This window comes from Bubalus kerabau, chromosome 8 (genome assembly GCF_029407905.1).
Source record: "Bubalus kerabau isolate K-KA32 ecotype Philippines breed swamp buffalo chromosome 8, PCC_UOA_SB_1v2, whole genome shotgun sequence".
Taxonomy (NCBI): domain Eukaryota; kingdom Metazoa; phylum Chordata; class Mammalia; order Artiodactyla; family Bovidae; genus Bubalus; species Bubalus kerabau.
In genome coordinates this window covers 15634010-15655933 of record NC_073631.1, presented here as the reverse complement: position 1 = coordinate 15655933, position 21924 = coordinate 15634010, and the positions used below count along the sequence as shown (strand labels likewise).

The window sequence follows — 21924 nt, the reverse complement described above, 5'->3', positions numbered from 1 at the left end:
TTACCTTCCCCAAACTTTTACACACCTTTTCCTTCCTCAGAAAATGTCTTTCTTGGCCTATAAGAAAACCCAGTCTTGGCTCCCTGGGGTATCACTTCCTTCTGAATTATGCTGAAGGGAAAAAAAAAAATCAAATGTCCTTCTGTACCCTGGAAAGCAATTACAGGCCCTATAATTCTTTTTTTTCCCCCTTATGTAATTTATACATAAATTACATACGGGTGGCTTTCAGTGAAATACACCCTCTACAAATTTGTTTTGTATTTGGAAGACAGCATCTTCAGCTCTGACCTTGTTCCTTGTAAATAAGGAAACCGAATTCCCCATCCACAAGAGAACAAATCACTTTATCTTCTGGATAAATGAGTCAGTCATACTTGTTGTAAAGATGACTTTCTCTTTAGAAAGTCAGGCTGTGGAGTAGTTGCTCTAAATCACTTTGAAGCATCTGCATAGTAAATTGAATAGTTTTTCTCTAGTTTTCCTTTGGAAAGGGGCCAGTTCTCTTATTCGGTCTATTGGGTAGCAACAAAAGTGTTTAAAATACCAACCATCTACCAGTAGCCAACTGAATCCTTAAATCTCTTTAGCATATGGCCAAATTAGAGGAACTCAGAGGAGCACAACAGAACTGAATAAGATGGCAACCACAGACAGTGTTCCCTGGAACATGTAATTGTATTTTATTCTACAGGTGAGTGAAGCTGCTGAAGTAAGGCTGGTAGGGAAGACTCCTACAATGGACCAAGAGTACATTTTGGGAGGAAAAGGAAAGGAAGAAATTTTGTTGTGCACCTTACTAGCCTCAACGATTTACATGCCTTACTCACTGTTCAGACATTCCTGGAAAGCTGATATTTTTAATCTTTGTTTTCTCTTGGTTCTGAAAGATTAAGGGACTTCAAAATCACATGGCCACAATGAGAACTTATACCTACAGTTACTAAGCCCCTCTTCCTACTTCCCTTGCTGTTCTCTCTCAGAAAACTGCCTTTGTGAACAGGACTTAAGATCTTCTTCACATTTGGAAGATTCCTTGTGGGAGAACAGAAACTCCATTTAAAGACCTGTCCCCTCTAGTCTGGCACTTTTTTAAAAAGCATTAACTTCAGTTTCAATACAGTTTGTCATTATAATTGTCTTACCAGCCTCAAGAAGTTACATGTCAAGGAGAGGGATGTTCTACTGTCCAGAGCTGTAGGCAGATCCGGATAGCTACCAATCCTTTCTGCACCACAAGCCGAGGGGGAATTCCAGAGGGCAACATCTCAATTTCAGGGCTTTTAATATAGTCACATTCCCTTCCTCCACAGGTAACATTCTGATAGGATTTCTTTCTAAAATTGAAATGCTCAAGATCTCCAATCCCAGAAGGAAGCGCTTTCATTCTCTTTCACCAGAGGTCTAGCCAAGAAAGTCTGGAAGTAACTGAAAGAAATCTTTAGGAATCAGGCAGAATGCCTTTTATTTTGAAGCAGCAATTGTTTGATGTTGGAAATTTTAAAGACCTCTCCCAATTGGTGAAGACCACTTTGACTCTAAAATTGAAGAGGAAGTTTGGAAGGGGAGGCGGGTGTGTTTCTAGCTTGACCACTGCCGCTCTCCAGACCAGCAGCCCCACAGGAAACCTTTCAGAAGCCACTTCCCTCTATTTTGAGCCAGGAGGAAGCAATTCTATGGGACCAGATTCTCCCTCCACCATCTGGAGTCACCTGTGGCTCCGCCCCACCAGCACCACGCTCCTGGGGGGATGGGAAGCAGCAACTCAATCCCTAATGAGATTCTTACCAGGAAATGAGACAAGGATCTTTTACTTACTTTTGATGCTTTCGAACTTTGGTGCTGGAGAAGACTCTTGAGAGTCCCTTGGACAGTTAGGAGATCAAACTCGTCAGTCCTAAAGGAAATCAACCCTGAATATTCATTGGAAGGACTGATGTTGAAGCTGAACCTTCAGTACTTTGGCCACCTGATGCGAAGAGCCGACTCATTGGAAAAGACTCTGATGCTGGGTAAGATTGAAGGCAAGAAGAGAAGGCAGGGACAGAGGATGAGATGGTTGGATGGCATCACCAACTCAGTGGACATGAATTTGAGCAAACTCGGGGAGATGGTGAAGGTCAGGGAAGCATGGCATGCTGCAGTCCATGGGGTCACAGCAAGTCAGACATGACTTAGCAACTGAACAACTTAATTTTGCAGAGACCTGTTTTCAGTTCAGTTCAGTTCAGTCACTTAGTCATGTCCGACTGACTCTTTGTGACCCCATGAATTGCAGCACGCCAGGCCTCCCTGTCCATCACCAACTCCCAGAGTTCACGCAAACTCAAGTCCATTGAGTCGGTGATGCCATCCAGCCGTCTCATCCTCTGTTGTCCCCTTCTCCTCCTGCCCCCAATCCCTCCCAGCATCAGAGTCTTTTCCAATGAAGTCAACCAGCAGTGGGGTTCAGAATAAAACTCAACATTTAGTCTTTAGGTATTCTCATACATTGTCTCTCCTGGGAAACCCCTGTGGGCAAACCAGGCATATGGAAACTGATTCTACTGCTCAACAGATAAGTAATGGTAACAGCAGTTACAGTTACTATTTATTTAATGGTTGCCTGGCAACCCACTCCAGTATTCTTAACTGGAGAATCCTATGGACAGAGGAGCCTGACGGGCTACAGTCCATGGGGTTGCAAGAGCTGGACATGACTGAGGCAACTTAGCACACACACATGACCAGAAATGATAAGCACTTTTTAAATATTAGCATGTTTCATTCTTAAAGCAACCTTAGGAGAAGGCTATAATTATTCATGGATAAAGTGGCAAGGTATGTCTCTCTGGCACCTCCATGCCCTTGGTCTCTCTCTATCCTCTTCTCTGGAAGGAAGATGGCCTTAGAACATAAATATACACAAAATTATGCTTTATGAAATGAGTCATATTAGAAAGACACCGATTTTTGTGTGTGTGTCTTCTAGAAGTCCCACTATGAAGAGAGAGATTTGGGTGGAGATAAAAAAATGGAGGTAGTCCAAGGGGAAGGTATTTATAGATGCAGGATGAAGGTTGGGTGAGGAATTGGGGGAGGGACCTTGCAAGAACTGAAATTGACTCCAGAAAAAAATACAAATATGTTTGACACCATCTTCTGGGCTCTGAGCATATTTGTGATGTACTGTGAGTAAGGTTCATTACTTTCTAGTGAAGGAATCAGTCTGCATATTATTGCCAAGGCATAGAGCATACCCATTTCACAGGGGAGGAAATTGAGGCTCAAGAAGTAAGATATTCATTCAAAATCACACTCACGTGAGTGGCAGTCACAAATTTATCTGACGTCCCTCCCCCTCCAAATTCTATGCTTTCCTGATATGTATAGCATGGCAAAGTCTAGAATGAATTTCACTAGTTATGAGTGACAAAGCAGAGGTAAAATTTTTAAATAGGAACCTTTCATATGTGGAGAAGGAAATGGCACCCCACTCCAGTACTCTTGCCTGGAAAATCCCATGGATGGAGGAGCCTGGTAGGCTGCAGTCCATGGGGTCGCTAAGAGTCAGACACAACTCAGCGACTTCACTTTCACTTTTCACTCTCATGTATTGGAGAAGGAAATGGCAACCCCTCCAGTGTTCTTGCCTGGAGAATCCCAGGGAGGGAGAAGCCTGGCGGGCTGCTGTCTATGGGGTCGCACAGAGTCAGACACAAACTGCAGCAGCAGCAGATACCAGTGTGAATGATCCAGAAAATGGGTGCAAACTAAGAAGTAGATATTCGTAGCTAAAAATTATGGATCACTGTACTTTGAATAAAAGTTGTTCAATTTATCATAGAATATGACCAATTGACTTTATTTCTAAGGTGCTTGCATCAAAACTTATTATAAAAAAGTATTTTTTCATTCCAAAGCCCATTGGTCAATGAGGAAATTGCAAGGAAGGTAAGAATTAACAACTGAGGCCAACCAGGTGCCTTCAACATTAGATTTTATGAATATTTTTCCAGGCTGTTTAGGCAGCAGTCTTTCTTCAAATTTTATAAAGAAAATATAAGGGTTAAGCATTGTTCTAATTCTTGTATTTTTAGACATACCTTGACCAAGATCCACAGGCAAAAATACGTAATAGCTAAAAACTTGCGAGAAATACAAACTTTGATGTGGGAAAAGGGAAGCCTTAGGTACAAACTGATTGTTCAGCTGCTAAGTCGTGTCTGACTCTTTGCAACCCCATGGACTGTAGCACACCAGGCTTCCCTGTCCTTCACTATCTCTCAGAGTGTGCCCAAGTTCATGTCCATTGAGTTGGTGATGCCATCCAACCATCTCATCCTCTGTTGCCCCCTTCTCCTCCTGCCCTCAATCTTTCCCAGCATCAGGCACTTTTCCAATGAGTCAGCTCTTGCATCAAGTGGCCAAAGTATTGGAGCTTCAGCTTCAGCATGAGTCCTTCCAGTGAATATTCAGGGTTGATTTCACAAAGATGTAAAAATTTGCTAGGATGCATATGAATTATTCCAGGTAAGGAATAAGAAGTAGAGAATTAGTTTAGATGATTTCCCAAAGAAAAAAAAAAAAAAGGAAGGGATGCTGGAGTAGGGTTAGGGGTCCAAAATCCACGAGATACCCAAGGAAGGGAAGGCCGTAGAATCTGCCTTCATGGAGATTTGCAAACACAATAAAAGCATTAGTTCTCCCTAAGGTCTTGAGAATTAAATATAATGACCTCTTTAGGTCTCTTCTTGTGTTGTGATCCTTCAGGTTTAATTACACTTCGTGGGTAATATCAGAAAACACAGTGGAAACTGCTAAATCTAAGGGCTTAGGCTCAGGAGTCAGACAGACCTCATTCTGAATCAAACACATGACTATTAACCTTTAATAGGCTTGAGCCAACCAGCAACCCTCCTATATTTCCCAAGTCCATTTGCTCCCCATGATAAACATCTCACACCTTCACCTTTGCCTTAAGCCTTCAAACCTCATCTCCATCCACTTCTCATTCTTCATTGAGAAAACAGAAGCTATTTTAATAGAACTTGTACAAACTCTTATTAACATATCTACCAACATCCGCACATCTGGGTACACAGGCACTGCTTTTCCTTCTACTGTCATGGGAAATAGATGGGGAAACAGTGGAAACAGCGACAGACTTTATTTTTCTGGGCTCCAAAATCACTGCAGATGGTGATCGCAGCCATGAAATTAAAAGACGCTTACTCCTTGGAAGGAAAGTTATGACCGACCTAGATAGCAAATTCAAAAGCAGAGATGTTACTTTGCCAACAAAGGTCCATCTAGTCAAGGCTATGGTTTTTCCTGTGGTCATGTATAGATGTGAGAGTTGGACTGTGAAGAAGGCTGAGCGCCGAAGAATTGGTGCTTTTGAACTGTGGTGTTGGAGAAGACTCTTGAGAGTCCCTTGGACTGCAAGGAGATCCAACCAGTCCATTCTGAAGGAGATCAGCCCTGGGTGTTCATTGGAAGGACTGATGCTAAAGCTGAAACTTCAATACTTTGGCCACCTCATGCAAAGAGTTGACTCATTGGAAAAGACTCTGATGCTGGGAGGGATTGGGGGCAGGAGGAGAAGGGGACAATGGAGGATGAGATGGCTGGATGGCATCACCAACTCGATGGACATGAATTTGGGTGAGCTCTGGGAGTTGGTGATGGACCGGGAGGCCTGGAGTGCTGCAATTCATGGGGTTTCAAAGAGTCAGACACGACTGAGCGACTGAACTGAACTGAAGTGATGATGGATGAACTGTCTGCGCTAAGAACAACACCTCCATTTGGGCCCTAGACCCCATCTTCTGTCTCCAAATCAAGGTGGTGCTCAAGTAATTGCCTGCAAAAAGTTTTTCTCCCTTTCCTAGAGCACTCCCATCAGTCAACAAATATATCAGCCATCATTCCCTTCTAGCTACGCTTCCATTTTAAGAAAATGCTTCCAATTCTTCACTGGTTTCACTTCCGTTTATCCCTTTTTCCTTTGAATCCATTTTGATTAACCTTTTCTCACCAGTGTGCCACCAAAATAACTCTTGTGGAGGTCCCCAGTAAAACTAGGCTAGTTGTCTAGTCCAGTGGCAACTTAGCACTCATCTTATTTGAAATGTCACCTATATTCAAGCAGTACATGCATGCTAAGTCGCTTCAGTCATGTCCAACTCTTTACGACCCCTTAGACTATAGCCCGCCAGAATCCTCTGTCCATTGGATTCTTCAGGCAAGAATACTGGAATGGGTTCCCACTCCCTCTTCCAGGGGATCTTCCTGACCCAGCGAAGAAGCCCAGGTCTCTGATGTCTCATGCATTGGCGGGTGGGTTCTTTAGCACTAGCACCACCTGGGAAGCCCATTAGCACAGCCTACAAGGCCATATAAATGGTCTGCAAACCACCTTCTCATAAGCCCCTCCGACTTCTCCTTCCTCTTTCTCACCCCACTTCAGGCACTCTGGCTTCCTCAAACATGTTTAGTCCTCTTACCTCAGAATCTTTGCACCTGCTTTTTTATGCCTAGAATGCTCCCCTCCCACCTCTGCCCACCCCCAGGTATCCACATGACTTGCTTCTTCACATTCTCATTTTCTCTAATCAGCCTTTGTAAAAATAGCATGTACATAAACCAAAGAAACCCCACAGTCTCTTACTTTATTTACCTTGCTTTACTTATCTCCATAGCACCTAACATATCAGAGTGTATTTATTTCATTTGTTGTTTTGTTTTTTCCTACCTCCCACTAGAAAGTAACTTCCATGAAGGCCCTTGTTTGATTCATGGCTCTGTCTCCATCTCCTAGAACAGTTCCTGGCACATAATAGGTACTCAGTGAATCTTGTTGAATAAATGAATGTATCTGATTCACTCTGCTATACGGCAGAAACTAACACACTATAAACCAACTGCTACCTGCTGCTAAGTTGCTTCAGTCGTGTCTGACTCTGTGCGACCCCATAGACGGAAGCCCACCAGGCTCCCCCGTCCTTGGGATTCTCCAGGCAAGAACACTGGAATGGGTTGCCATTTCCTTCTCTAATGCATGAAAGTGAAAAGTGAAAGGGAAGTCGCTCAGTCGTGTCCAACCCTCAGCGACCCCATGGACTGCAGCCTACCAGGCTCCTCCATCCATGGGATTTTCCAGGCAAGAGTACTGGAGTGGGGTGCCATTGCCTTCTCCGATAAACCAACTATACTCCAATAAAAAATAATTTTTTAAAAGGAAATACACAGTTCAGTAAAAAATAAATGAGCTTGACCACTTACTCTGTGTGACTTTAGAAAAGTATCTGAATTACATCACCTTTTAAATGAGGATAATATCAACGCCTACCTCAGAGGTTATTATGATAATAAAAGTGAATAATCTGTATAAAGCCTATCTAGAACTCAACAAAAGATATTATTGTAACATTATTTATTATCTTATTTCTAATCACCATAATCTTCTGGAAGGTGAAAGTAAAAGTCACTCAGTCGTGTTCAACTCTTTGCGACCCCCATGGGCTGTACAGTCCATGGGATTTTCCAGGCCAGAATACGGGAGTGGGTAGCTTTTTCCTTCTCCAGGGGATCTTCCCAACCCAGGGATTGAACCCAGGTCTCCTGCATTGCAGGCAGATTGTTTTACCAGCTGAGCCACAACCTCTTGGAATTCTCTATGAAAGTTTGATAGAGTTCCAGGACATTATGAGAATTACATACAATTCTAAAGAAAAAAAAAGTCCTCCATTGAAACACCGACAACCAAAAGAAAATTCCTTCCTGAGAGCTCAGGAATCACCAAACTCATCACATCTGCGCTGGGATGTCTGTGGGTTGTCTGTATGGAATGTGCTGAGTGCACCTCCCCTAAATTCTTTAGTGGAACTTTTCTTCCAACTAACCTTCACACTGCAGGACTTCAGACATTTTACCGAGGTAGGAGGTAGAAGCTGGCTGTGAATTTGGTAAAACTTCTGTCTGCTAGCTTTCTGTGACCCTGCATTCATGAGCACACAAAAGTCCTCTGCTGCCTGTTAATTCTTTCAGATGAGTGGGGTCCTAGGTACGTTATCATTCGATTTATTTTAGGTGAAAGGCATTTTGGTTTCCAGATTAATTACCATCATCAACTTAATGCTAAACTCTCCCATGCGCTATAGAACCCTTCACTCCTCTACTTCGTCATTTACCATGAAATATTAAAGTTACCTCTTTACGTGTTTGTCTCTCCAGCTAGATCTTAAGCTAACTGAGAGTAGTGACCATGTATTAGTCTTGCCAATATTGTTAATATTTGGTCCCTACTGGCCCATTAGACGGAGAAGGCAACGGCACCCCACTCCAGCACTCTTGCCTGAAAAATTCCATGGACAGAGGAGCCTGGTGGGCTGCCGTCTATGGGGTCGCACAGAGTCTGACATGACTGAAGTGACTTAGCAGCAGCAGCAGCCCATTAGAAATTATCAATAAATACTATGTAAAATAAAGGTTGTGTAGTATATTATAAAATTAAAGACTAGCACCAAGTGAACTAAGGTTGAATACCTACAGTGCCACTGTGTGAGATCAGACAAATTGCTTAACTACTCTGTGCCTGAGTTTCCTCCTTTATAGAATAATAATATAATATACCTTATCAGATTATTACAGAATTAAATGAATTAAATTAAGAACTGTAAGATGACTTATAAGTGTGCTTAATAAATATAATTTATAATCTATAATAAATATTAACTATTAGTTCTTAATAAATGTTAGTTTTCATTAAAGTAGAAAACTGAGCCGCCCTTTCCTGTATTCAAACCAGTTCCAAAGCAGGCTCTGTCATCTATAGGCAGACATTCTGTGGAAGAGCCGCGTGTGCACGTGTGGCGCCATTCACCGCTTCTGCAGAGGCACAGTATCCTTCTGAACTTGCCCATTCAGTCCCCCAGGAAGCCGCTACCAGTTCACTGGTGTTCACACAGGCCATGGACAATTACCTGCTATTCTTGCTCTTTCTCTGCTCTCAGCCCAGATTTCAAACAAATGTGGACCAGGCTGAGATAGCTAGGGGTAGATACACAAATGGAAGGTCAGATTGAAGGTCAGAAGCAGTTAGCCAGGGCTCCAACAGGCTTGAGTGACTTGGAGATTTCAGACTGAGCCACCCTCTGAGTCCCCATCACCCTGCTGCCCATCCGCCCAGTTCTGCACGCGGCAGGCTCACCTTATGGAACTGTGGCGGGTATATCCGAGCAGCCCCATGGTTCAGCAGCAGCTGGTAGCAGATCTCAGGCCGGGCGGCGGGTCGCACGGAGGTGACCTTCAGCACATACTGGATGGCAGCGCAGCCGTTGATGTCCATGAGATTGGCTTCTGCGCCGGCCTCCAGCATCATGTCCATGAGCACGTGGTCGCAGTTCCAGGCTGCCTTGTGGAGTGGAGATTTAAAGTCGTCATCCCGGGCGTTGACCTCCGCCTTGTAGTCCAGCAGCATGCGGCAGATGAGGTGATGATCTCGGCTGTACTCCTGCTCTTTGAAGCGGAGGGCCCAGTAGGTTGCGATGGCCAGAGGGGTCTCCATGTGGGCGTTCACACTGTCCACGATGGCCCCGTGCTCCACGTAGAAGGCTACCAGCTCGGGGAGGCCAAAGTGGGCAGCCGTGTGCAAGGGCGTCTCCTCATCCTGGTTGTTGGTCTTCATGTTCACGTTCGCCCCTAGAAAGCCAGGTTGAAGCAGACAATTATTTAAACATATTTTACCATTACTCACAAGGCTCATTAAACAGGCCTTTTCCCGCTGCTTCCGACTACCCATTTTTCCAAGTTCCGTTTCTGGACCCCATGGGAGCCACTGCTTTGAAAGGACAGTGCCACCTTCTGGGCAAGCAGTAAATATATGGGGTGTTGGGAGAGTGGGCCTGAGAAGGAAGGATTGGGACTGTGCAACGCAGCATTGTTAGTTCAGTTCTAGTTCCTACTCCTAGGTGGATTGGGAAATACAAAGTGATTCTGATAACCAAATAGCTTTTATCAATAAAATAGCAAGTATTCAAAAAATAAATAAAGGTTATATCACTACCTTTGAGGCTTATATGTTACATGTGTGGCTTCAAAAGTCATCAATTTCTTGATGAGATTTCTTAAATATCATTTTTTTTTTTCTTCCCAAGCAGCTAAACCTAAAAACTTGGTACAAGGGAACTTTAGTGGTATAGAAATTCAGTCTTCTGACTGAACACTGACAATATCAAGCCACTGAATTCTATGAGGCTCCTTTGGAACACACCTAGAACAAAAATAAATACTCTGATGACCAAACTAGAGTAAAGGTCACATTTTGAAAGGAAAATAATAGAAGCTGGGAAAATAAAACACTCATCAAAAAAAAAACAAAAAACAATTAAAGATTGTATGTAATATGTGCAATTTATCGTCGACAATGGCTATTTAGAAATGCAAATTATGAGTGCTTGGAAATCTCCTTAGAAATTACTTAATCCAACCACTTATTTAACAGACCAAGAAAATGAGTAAATTTTATTTTTTCTAATAGGAAAGTTAAGTACTAGAATGATCAATCTGAGAAACTGAAATTTTCCTCTCATCCTAGTTTAATTGGGGTAAGCTAAATGACCCCAGAGGGTCTACTCTATAATCAGTTTTACTGGAAATGTTTATAGTTACTTCAAGGATAAATCTGGGAAGACTTTTATCATTATTATTATTAAGGTAGCAACTAATATTTATTAAGCACTTGCCATGTACAAAATTCTGAGCTAAATGCTTTTCATATTCCTCATGGAATCTTCCTAGCAACTCTTTGCAGGAGGTGCATTTTTATCCCAATTTTACAGATGAAGAAATTCGTACTTAGGCTAATAACTATACTAGGCTAAGAAGCACTAGAACAGAAGTTTGACAGCAGACAGCCTGGCTTCATAATCTCTCACCACTGTGCCATTCTACCTCATTATTTTTCTTTAAATTTTTTTTGTTTGCTTTGCTGTCTTTGGATATTTGAAAACTTGAAAGTAACGGAGAAATCATGTTGCATTTTGTTAATTTTAAAAATCTGTTCTCCATGTGTTGCTTCTTTATGCCATTTTTCACGGCATCCTCTGATCATATGGAACACATTTAAGAAAGGGGATACTCCTACCAGCTTGCTGGCTGTCTAATACAAAATCCACCCCCTAGTGAGGTTTCTGAGAGCACATTGTTCTGTAAACTCTGAGACTGTCTCTGCTCCTAACTTCAGACAGCAGAATTATAAGCAAAGATAGTCCCTCATGAAGATCTGCCATCCGTGTTCATCAGGATTCCACCCTGGAGCAGCTCTGGGTCAGATCTCCCTTCAGGTCAGCCCTTCTGTGCTCTGGAGTGAAATGAAATGAATGTCTTCCCAGAAGCCAGTGCGGGGTCACTTCAGACACTGGAGAATTTCCAGTAAGAAAGGGAATCAGAGGGTCAGGGTGAAATTCACAGGCCAACTTGGAACAAACCACATCCTTTATTTTTTTTTATGTATTTGGACATTTACAATGGATCCTTGACCTCTTGCTACAACTAGATATACTGAATGGTTTGTTTTCCTGAATAGGAGAGCCTTATTTTATATTTGAATTGTGTCTTTGAGTGAACTTTTCCACGAGCTACATAGAAAGTAGAATGATTTGACTACTTCTATTTTAAATTTTGTGATTTATTCAAGAAATTAGAGACCATAAACATAAATTCTTGGGAATGTTAAAAGAATATACACATCTTTAATGTGAAAATGTGTATTGGCTTCCTAGAGCTGCCACATCAAATGCCACAAACTGGGTGGCTACAAACAACAGAAAGTTGTTCACGAGTCTAGAGATCACAAGTGAAATTGAAGTGTTGATAAAGGTGGCTATTTCTGAGAGAGTTTAAAGGGGGACTCTGTCTCGTGCCCGCTCTGAGCTTCTGGTGATGGCAGCGACCCTTGGTGTGCCTTGGCTGTGGATGCATCCTCCAGGGGCCGCCCCCATGTTCACCTGGTCCTGTCTGTCTCTTCACAAGGCTGCCTTCTTACAGAGACGCCAGTCTTCTTACAGACACACCAGACGTACTGCAACAAGGGCCCATGCTGCTCCACTCATCTTAATGAATTGCATCTGCAACGACCCCGTATCCAAACAAGGTCACACGCTGACCTGCCAGACATTAGGACTTCAGCATATCTTCTTTTTAGGGGGCAAACAGGGGATACCATTCCACCCATAATATATAATATTATGTATTATTATATATAATATATATTATTATGTATTATAATATACACATAGTGTTTGTGTGTATATTATAATACATAATAATATATATATATATATTAATACACTGTGTGTTTGTGTGTACACCCAGTCGCTCAGTCAGTCCTGTCTGCCTCTTTGTGATTCTTTGTGGTTCATGGACTGTAGCCCACCAGGCTCCTCCGTCCATGGGACTTTCCAGGCAAGAATACTGGAATGGGTTGCCATTTCCTTCTCCAGGGCATCTTCCTGACCCAGGGATCAAACCCATGTCCTTGCGTCTCCAGCACTGGCAGGCAGACTCTTTACCACGGCACCACCTGGGAAGCCCACAGCATAACATAATATATAATGTGTATTGTGTCTGTGTGTGTGCGCAGTTGCTCAGTCATGTCTGACTCTGTAACCCGCTAGGCTTCTCTGTCCATGGGATTCTCCAGGCAAGAATGTTAGAGTGGGTTGCCATGCCCTCCTCCGGGGCATCCCCCCGATGTCATTAGATGTTTTTAAATAGGTATTGACTCGATGGACGTGAGTCTGGGTGAACTCCAGGAGTTGGTGATGGACAAGGAGGCCTGGCGTGCTGCGATTCATGGGGTCGCAAAGAGTCGGACACGACTGAGCGACTGAACTGAACTGAACTGTACCAGTCTGCACTCCCATAAGCCATGTGTGAGGGTTCTCATCAACATTTGGGGTTTTCAATCTATTTAATTTTAGCCAGTATGGGAGTGCATAGTGATACCTCATTGTGTTTGAATGTTATGTTTCCTTAATTAACAATTAGTTTAGATATATTTCAATATTTTTAAACAAACATTGCTTTTTATTTACTATTATAAAGCATTTCCATATTGTTATGCTATCATTTAAAATATCATTTTAAAATAATGACATAATATTCCACAGAGTCAGTTTACCCTACTGTTAGATGTAAAGACTTTTTCCAAAGTTTTGATCTTATGACTAATGCTACAATTGATAAATTTATGTGTAAATTTTAAGATTATTTCCTTAGCATATATTCCCCCAAAATGGAATCATTAAGCTGAAACATCTGAGCTATTTAAAGGGAGACTTGATCGACATGAACTTGAGTAAGCTCCGGGAATTGGTGATAGACAGGGAAGCCTGGCGTGCTGCAGCCCATGGGGTCACCTGACTGAGTGACTGATCTGAACTGAACTATCTCTCATTGATGCATGAATGCTGTTTTACTCACCTAGTATGTAGTTATGTAATTAAAATTTTTTTGCAATTTTAGAAGTAAAAAATGGTATCAGAAAATCCCGTTGTATTTTTGTGTGTGTGTTTGTTTTTGTTTTTGGTATTAGAATGCCCTACTCCTCTTAGAGGATTCAACGTTAGCCAGATTAATTACAATTTAATTTGTATATATTTTAAAACATTTAACATTTAATTCATGTGGAAATTATTGTGGTGTGCTTACCAATTTAGGAAGAATTGACATTTTTACAATATAGAGTCTTTTCATATGGGAATACAGTCTGTTTCTTGAAAAGTTTTCTTTATATTTCTGTAAACTATAGCCCCACAAAATTTGTAGCAATTTTCATTTTAGGGAAGAACAGTAAGTTATTTCTGGGGTAAAGTAACTTCTAATGAGAGAAAGACCTTCATGAACTTTCTAATTTATGCAAGATAGACTCCAGAACTAGTCTGAAATGGTAGCAAATGAGACAGAGAAAATTTTTAATTTGCATTGCTTTATAAAGAACCAGGACTTTTTAGACTTCATCGGTAGGCAAAGAACAGATTTGTGTGCACTGAGAATAAGATGCAGAGGGGACATAGGGTAAGAGTGCCACAGAGAGGACACTGGCCACAGGAATTACTCTGATACCCCTGAAGCCAGGAGAGCAGGGACACGGTCCCACAGGAGGAACACAGTGTCAGTCAAAATTAAATGTTTTCTGTTCTCCCATACTGTATGATAGTCTCCTTTCCTGACCCTTCAACAGACAGAATCAATTACATGAATCCTAGTTATGAGACCTCACATTTCCTTTTTTCCAAGTAAAATTAAACTACCTCCAAGCACCCACTTGTTGCCGGGCCGATCACCCGTGCTCCATCATCATATGGCTCCCTCTGCTGGGCTCTGCTACTTCCTACAGGCCATGAGTTGGCCCTCAGAAGCGCGCTTTCCAAAGAACCCACCTTCCCCGCCAAGTTCTACCACCTCCGAAACCACGTGGGAGTCGGGGCAGGCCTTGGTTACTGCAGAAACTGTCACTGCTTGATCTTCCCAGACTCAATGAAGCCACATCTTGACTCCATCCCTAATCTGGCGCCTGCCTCCCTCCTTGTCCTGATGGACTTGATTTCTTGCCGATTTTTTTTTTACAAACTTTTGTGTGTAAGTGGGGAGATGGAATTTGAGGCCAGACCAGTGCTTTGCAACCCTCTGAGACGTGCCTTTTCTATTCCACAATGAAATTCATAAATAATATACATTATCCACTTTCATATGTAATCTTTTAAAAATAAATCTAGTACCTAGCTAACATGTAAAGGCAAAAAAAAAAGTAGTTTCTGATCATCATAACTGTATAGTTATGATTATTAAAAATAATATAAATTACAATGATGTAGTATACATTTTAATAAGTTATTGACTATCCTAGATGACCTCATGAAATGTTTATTTGTTTGAATCCATATGTAGACTCCCAGCAACTATATCGTTGAATTGACACAGGGGTTTGTACCATAACTCAAATACCACACATGTCATTGCCATAATGAATGGTGTTTCAAATAAGAAAAGAAATCTTGGTTTAGTTTTGCCTTGATTAGCTGCATAGCTCTATTCCTGGAAATTTCCATGTTTATTTACAATTCAAAAGTATTTTATGTTTATATATGTAAAATGGAGTTAGGTTAGAAATCTACTGTGTTACTACATCTAAATATCTATTTTTACATCAGTGCTAAATCTAAGCTTTTTTAAAAAAAATTATGAAGGAACTTAAAAATACAATCTCAGAAAATATAATCAGATCAGATCAGATCAGTCGCTAAGTCGTGTCCGACTCTTTGCGACCCCATGAATCGCAGCACGCCAGGCCTCCCTGTCCATCACCAACTCCTGGAGTTCACTCAGACTCATGTCCATCGAGTCAGTGATGCCATCCAGCCATCTCATCCTCTGTCGTCCCCTTCTCCTCCTGCCCCCAATCCCTCCCAGCATCAGAGTCTTTTCCAATGAGTCAACTCTTCGCATGAGGTGGCCAAAGTACTGGAGTTTCAGCCTTAGCATCATTCCTTCCAAAGAAATCCCAGGGCTCATCTCCTTCAGAATGGACTGGTTGGATCTCCTTGCAGTCCAAGGGACTCTCAAGAGTCTTCTCCAACACCACAGTTCAAAAGCATCAATTCTTCGGCGCTCAGCCTTCTTCACAGTCCAACTCTCACATCTATACATGACCACAGGAAAAACCATAGCCTTGACTAGATGAACCTTTGTTGGCAAAGTAATGTCTCTGCTTTTGAATATGCTATCTAGGTTGGTCATAACTTTCCTTCCAAGGAGTAAGCATCTTTTAATTTCATGGCTGCAGTCACCATCTGCAGTGATTCTATATACCTCTATCCATATTTGACAGATACTAATCTTTGCTATATTTGCTTTGATTTTCTTTTTTCTAAGAAAAATTTTTACAGAAAAAAAGCCAGCCCTTTTCTTTCTTCCCTCCTTTTCTTTCACCTCAGAAGTAACTATTCTAAAGTTGACTTTTGTCATTTGTAAATTTTTGTTCTTTTATTATTCGCGTGTGTGTGTGTGTGCATACACTTGCTCAGTCGTGTCTGACTCTTTGCAACCCCATGGACTGCAGCCCACCAGGCTCCTCTATCCATGGGATTTCCCAGGCAAGAATACTGGAGTGGGTTGCCATTTCCTTTTCTAGGGGATCTTCCTGGATCAGCGATCAAACCCTTGTCTCCTGCACTGGCAGGTGAATTCTTTACCACTGAGCCGCCTGGAAAGCCCATTACTCACATACGTATCCATAAACAACATAAACACTTTTATTTTGTTTTCCTAAAAACCATATAAGCGGTACTCACTTTTGCAACCTCCTTTGTCAGCCATTTTCTGTTTCTGAGCAGAGAGCTGATTTTTTTTTTTTTTTCCATTTCAACAGCTGAACAGATTTATATTGTGTAATTAAACAGTTTAATTACAGTTTAGCCATCTCTCTGCTAAAGACACTTAAGTTGTTTTAGCATTTTATAATAACAAATATCTTTTAAATCATGCAGGAGTTTCTTTATAGAGAGAAACTGAATTAGTAGTAGTAGCATATGAACATTTTCAACCATATTATACTCATCAGTGTTATATCAATTTATATGTCCATCAGTAGAGTTTAAAAGTTCAACATCATTTCCAACACTTGATACCATCGAACTGTTTAATGGTTGCCAATTAGTATGAAATGGTATTTTGATTTAATTTGCATTCCCCTTGTTAGCAGTAGTGTTTTCTCATATGTCTACAGGCAACAAGATTTTAGCTTATATGAATTGCCTATTCATAGTCTCTGCCCATTTTTCACTGAGTTGCTTATGTTTTTCTTGTTTACTTTTTAGGATATAAACAAAATCACTGTGGAGAATATGATAAAAACTTTACTGAAGGCAAAGGACTTAAATGTAAAGTACTGCTATGTTCATTAATAGAAAGATTCAATAGGGTAAAAGATGGCAATTCTCCCTGAATTAACCTATAATTGCAATGTAATTCAAAGATTTTTTACATAATTTTTCAAAAAGTAATGAACAAATCAATTTTGTAAAAAAAAAAAAAAAAAAAAAGAAGAAGGAAAGAAGAGATGATGAAAGGGGTATACTTATCCTACCAGGTATTGAAGCAAACTCTAATTAACACCACCTCAGTTCAGTTCAGTTCAGTTCAATCACTCAGTCGTGTTCGACTCTTTGCAACCCCATGAACCGCAGCACTCCAGGCCTCCCTGTCCATCACCAACTCCTGAAGTCTGCCCAAACCCATGTCCATCAAGTTGGCAGTGCCATCCAACCATCTCATCCTCTGTCATCCCCTTCTCCTCCTGCCCTCAATCTTTCCCAACATCAGGGTCTTTTCCAATGAGTCAGCTCTTGACATCAGGTGACCAAAGTATTGGAGTTTCACCTTCAACATCAGTCCTTTCAATGAACACCCAGGACTGAACTCCTTTAGGATGGACTGGTTGGATTTCCTTGCAGTCCAAGGGACTCTCAAGAGTCTTCTCCAACACCATAGTTCAAAAGCATCAATTCTTAGGCACTCAGCTTTCTTCACAGCCCAACTCTCACATCCATACATGACTATTGGAAAAACCTTAGCCTTGACTAGATGGACATTTGTTGGCAAAGTAATGTCTCTGCTTTTTAATATGCTGTATAGGTTGGTCATAACTTTCCTTCCAAGGCTTAAGCGTCTTTTAATTTCATGGCTGCAGTCACCACCTACAGTGATTTTGGAGCCCATAAAAATAAAGTCAGCCACTTTTTCCACTGTTACCCCATCTATTTGTCATGAAATGATGGGACCAGATGCCATGATCTTAACTTTCTGAATGTTGAGCTTTAAGCCAACTTTTTCACTCTCCTTTTTCATTTCATCAAGAGGCTCTTTAGTTCTTCTTCACTTTCTGCCATAAGGGTGGTGTCATCTGCATATCTGAGGATACTGATATTTCTCCCATCAGTCTTGATTCCAGCTTGTGCTTCATCCAGCCCAGCATTTCTCATGATGTACTCTGCATATAAGTTAAATAAGCAGGGTGACAATATATAGCCTTGACGTACTCCTTTTCCTATTTGGAACCAGTCTGTTGTTCCATGTCCAGTTCTAACTGTTGCTTCCTGACCTGAATACAGATTTCTCAAGAGGCAGGTCAGGTAGTCTGGTATTCCCATCTCTTTCAGAATTTTCCAGTTTGTTGTGATCAACACAGTCAAAGGATTTGGCATAGACAATAAAGCAGAAATAGATGTTTTTCCAAAATTCTCTTGCTTTTTCAATGATCCAGTGGATGCTGGCGATTTGATCTCTGGTTCCTCTGCCTTTTCTAAAACCAGCTTGAACATCTGGAAGTTCACGGTTCACATATTGCTGAAGCCTGGCTTGGAGAATTTTGAGCATTACTTTACTAGTGTGTGAGATAAGTGCAATTGTGCGGTAGTTTGATCATTCTTTGGCATTGCCTTTCTTTGGGATTGGAATGAAAACTGACTTTTTCCAGCCCTGTGGCCACTGCTGAGTTTTCCAAATTTGCTGGCATATGAGTACAGCACTTTCACAGCGTCATCTTTCACGATTTGAAATAGCTCAACTGGAATTCCATCACCTCCACTAGCTTTGTTCATAGTGATGCTTCCTAAGGCCCACTTGACTTCACATTCCAGGATGTCTGGCTCTAGGTGAGTGATCACACCATCGTGATTATATGGGTCGTGAAGATCTTTTTGTACAGTTCTTCTGTGTCTTCTTGCCACCTCTTCTTAATATCTTCTGTTTCTCTTAGGTCCCTACCATTTGTGGGAATGTAAATTGGTGCAGACACTATGGAAAACAGTATGGAGGTCCCTCCCAAAAGCAAAAATAGAACTACCATATGATCCAGTAATTCCACTCCTGAGTATATAGCCAAAGAAAATGAAAACATTAATTTGAAAAGATACAGGCATTCCAATGTTCATAGCAGCACTGTTTACAATAGCCAATTTATGGATGCAACCTGCGTGTTCAACAACAAAAGAATGAATAAAGGACGTGTAGTGACTGTGTGTGTATGTGTGTGTGTATATATATATATATATATATATATATTATCACTTACGTGTGGAATCTAATAAACAAATCAATAAATAAAACAAAACAGAAACAAGACTCACAGATACAGAGAACAAACTAGTGGTTACCAGTGGGAAGAGAGAAGAGGGTAGAGGCAAGGGAGTAGAGGGTAGGAAATTAAGAGGTACAAACTACGATGTGATGTATAAAATAAATAAGCTACAAAGATATATTGTACAGCACAGGGATTATGGACAATATTTTTAACAACTATAGAGTGTAACCTTTAAAAATTGTGAATCACTATGTCGTAACACCTGAAATTTATACAGTACTGAAAATCAACTAAACTTCAATTTTTAAAATAGAGTATGAGAAAGAACATATAGCCTAGAAACAAACCTACTTATAGAAAGCATCTGGAATGACAGAAGGGGCAGTGCAGTCAGTGGAGAAATAACGGAATATCTAATAAAATATTGGGACCAAAGACTAACAATGCTGTGGAAGCACAAATTGGATCTTGTGTCTGAGTGTGTGTATGTTTGTGTATGTGTGTGTTAAATTTCAGGTAAATAAAACTCAAGCAAAAAGTGAAATAATAAACTTATAAAACAAAAGCGCAGGAGTTGGTATCAGAGGGGAATGGACAGTCATCCACATTCAGTCATTGTATCTACAGAATAGTCTCTTAGTTTATTAACTCTTGATGGAGACAGTTTTATCCAAGCCTTCTATTAAATGCAAACCTTTTGTTACAGTTGAAACAATAGAGTGCAATCTTCTTGAGTCTTACTCTTCTCTGACTTTCCCTCCACCAGTTTATCTTGTTTTCTCTCCTGCTGCTGCTAAGTCACTTCAGTCGTGTCTGACTCTGTGCAACCCCATAGACGGCAGCTCACCAGGCTCCCCTGTCCCTGGGATTCTCCAGGCAAGAACACTGGAGTAGGTTGCCATTTTCTTCTCCAATGCAGGAAAGTCAAAGTGAAGTCGCTTAGTCGTGTCCGACCCTCAGCGACCCTATGGACTGCAGCCTACCAGGCTCCTCCATCCATGGGATTTTCCAGGCAAGAGTATTGGAGTGGGGTGCCATTGCCTTTCTCTCCTAGAAAACTGAACTTGTACACTGTTGACTGTCTTTGCTTTGTTCAGACCTTCAGCCGGCTGCAAGAGGTAGAGACAAGGTGAACACTGCTAGTTCTATGCTTTGTTTCTGCTCTCTCTGTGCATAACTTCCTTAAGCACCCTACATTGGAGAGCCAACCACCCTCTGTCAAGGCAACACTCTCAAATTCTGAATTATCCCTCAACTTAGGGCTTCACCTTATTATTTGATAAAATACTGTGGCATAAATGCCACTGGGAAGTGGTTTGTCTCGTTTCTACATTAAAATGTTCTCTTTTCCTTATCTTCAGTCCAGCCTCTTTCATTTTCCTTTAGGTCAGAGGAGCAAAAATGAGAAATCGTACCATGCTTTCAGAATTCTCTGGGCTTCTGACTTCTCCTTAAGCTACTACACCTTTGGTCCCAACAGTGAACATTTCATCCATATTCTTTGAGATGCTTTCTTTGCTAACAAGGATCAAGTGTTCATCTCAAGATTCATCCATTCATTCACGCAGCCTGTTCTGTGTCAGGAACAGAGACAGACTAGTGTGAAAAAGGATCAAGACCCCTACCACCAGGGAATTTCCATAGTAGTTGAGAAAGAAAAAAGAAGCACAGGAGTAAGTACATGACAAGACAATTTCAGACAGTGACAAACACAATATAGAAAATAAAACAGGTTGTAATGATACAGGTTACATGTAATATAACCACGAGGCCTGGCTACTGGCTTCCTTCCTTCTTTCCTACCTTTATTTATTGGCTGACAACATTAGTTAGTTTCAGGTGTGCAACAGACTGACTCAATAGTTGCATAGATTATACACCATATGAAGTTACTATAAAATATTGACTGCACTCCTTGTGCTTCACACTACATCTCTGTGGCATTTAGTTTGTAACTGCTGGCTTGTATTAATACCTCTCAATCCCTTTCACTTACTTTGTCCCTTCTCCTCTCCTCTCCCTTTTTAACCACTAGCTTATTCTCTGTATCCCTGAGTCTATTTCTGTTTTGTTATATTTGTTTTTTAGATTCCATGTGTAAGTGAAAAGTGCAGTATTTGTCTTTTTCTGCCTGACTTATTTCACTAAGCATCTCTCTCATACACACACACACAACAATACTACTCTGCCATAAAAAAGGATGAAATTTCCATTTGTGACAACATGGAGGGTATTATGCTCAATGAAACAAGCAATTTACTTTTTATTTATTCACTGTTTGTGTACTTGTACTATTTTCATCGTTGAAAGCTGATGTTTTATTGAAGCTATATCTAGGCTCAAGTTTTATTTTTCATTTATTTTTACTAGGAACCAAATTCACCTATTTCATCTTCACATAAATAACTGGCTTTTATACAAGAAATTTTTTTCTACTACCCTGTTTTAAAGTTTTGGTCATACTCAAAAAGGAAACATTTTTATATGTATTGAAAGCTATAAATTTTTTTTGCTCAAAATGTTCATCACCCTCTAACAAGTTATGGTCAATGATTAAAAAAAAAGTCCCTTCATGGTTTTTTAAACTCCTATCCTAAATGCAGGAGTGAAAAAGTGGTAAGTTACTCATGGCATTCTTCTTAATATCACCTTTAAATATTACACTTTTCTTAGACCAACTGTGGTAAAACAAAATGAACAGTAATTAGTCTCATTGGTTAGAGAGGCCTGCAGTATATTTAAGAACAGATGGAAATGTGGAGAAAACATTCTTACGGGTTATAGTAGTAAGGATTTGA

The 21924-nt window shown here is 40.9% G+C and overlaps 1 protein-coding gene across 2 annotated transcripts in view; it reads right to left on the bottom strand.

Annotated features, from left to right (window-relative positions):
- The window catches only part of ASB4 (ankyrin repeat and SOCS box containing 4), an 85041-nt gene that overhangs the window by 19210 nt on the left and 43907 nt on the right, over positions 1-21924 (bottom strand). Inside the window, exons 3-4 of one of the 2 annotated variants that reach the window (XR_008717579.1) lie at positions 9194-9684; positions 1819-2008 (exon numbers count right to left, since the gene is read on the bottom strand). Coding sequence is in view for 1 of the 2 variants with exons in the window: in XM_055589764.1 (XP_055445739.1) it covers positions 9194-9684 (491 nt within the window). In the remaining variant the exon portion in view is untranslated. The remainder of the gene's footprint in view (positions 1-1818; positions 2009-9193; positions 9685-21924) is intronic. The other variant, XM_055589764.1, reaches the window with a different exon arrangement.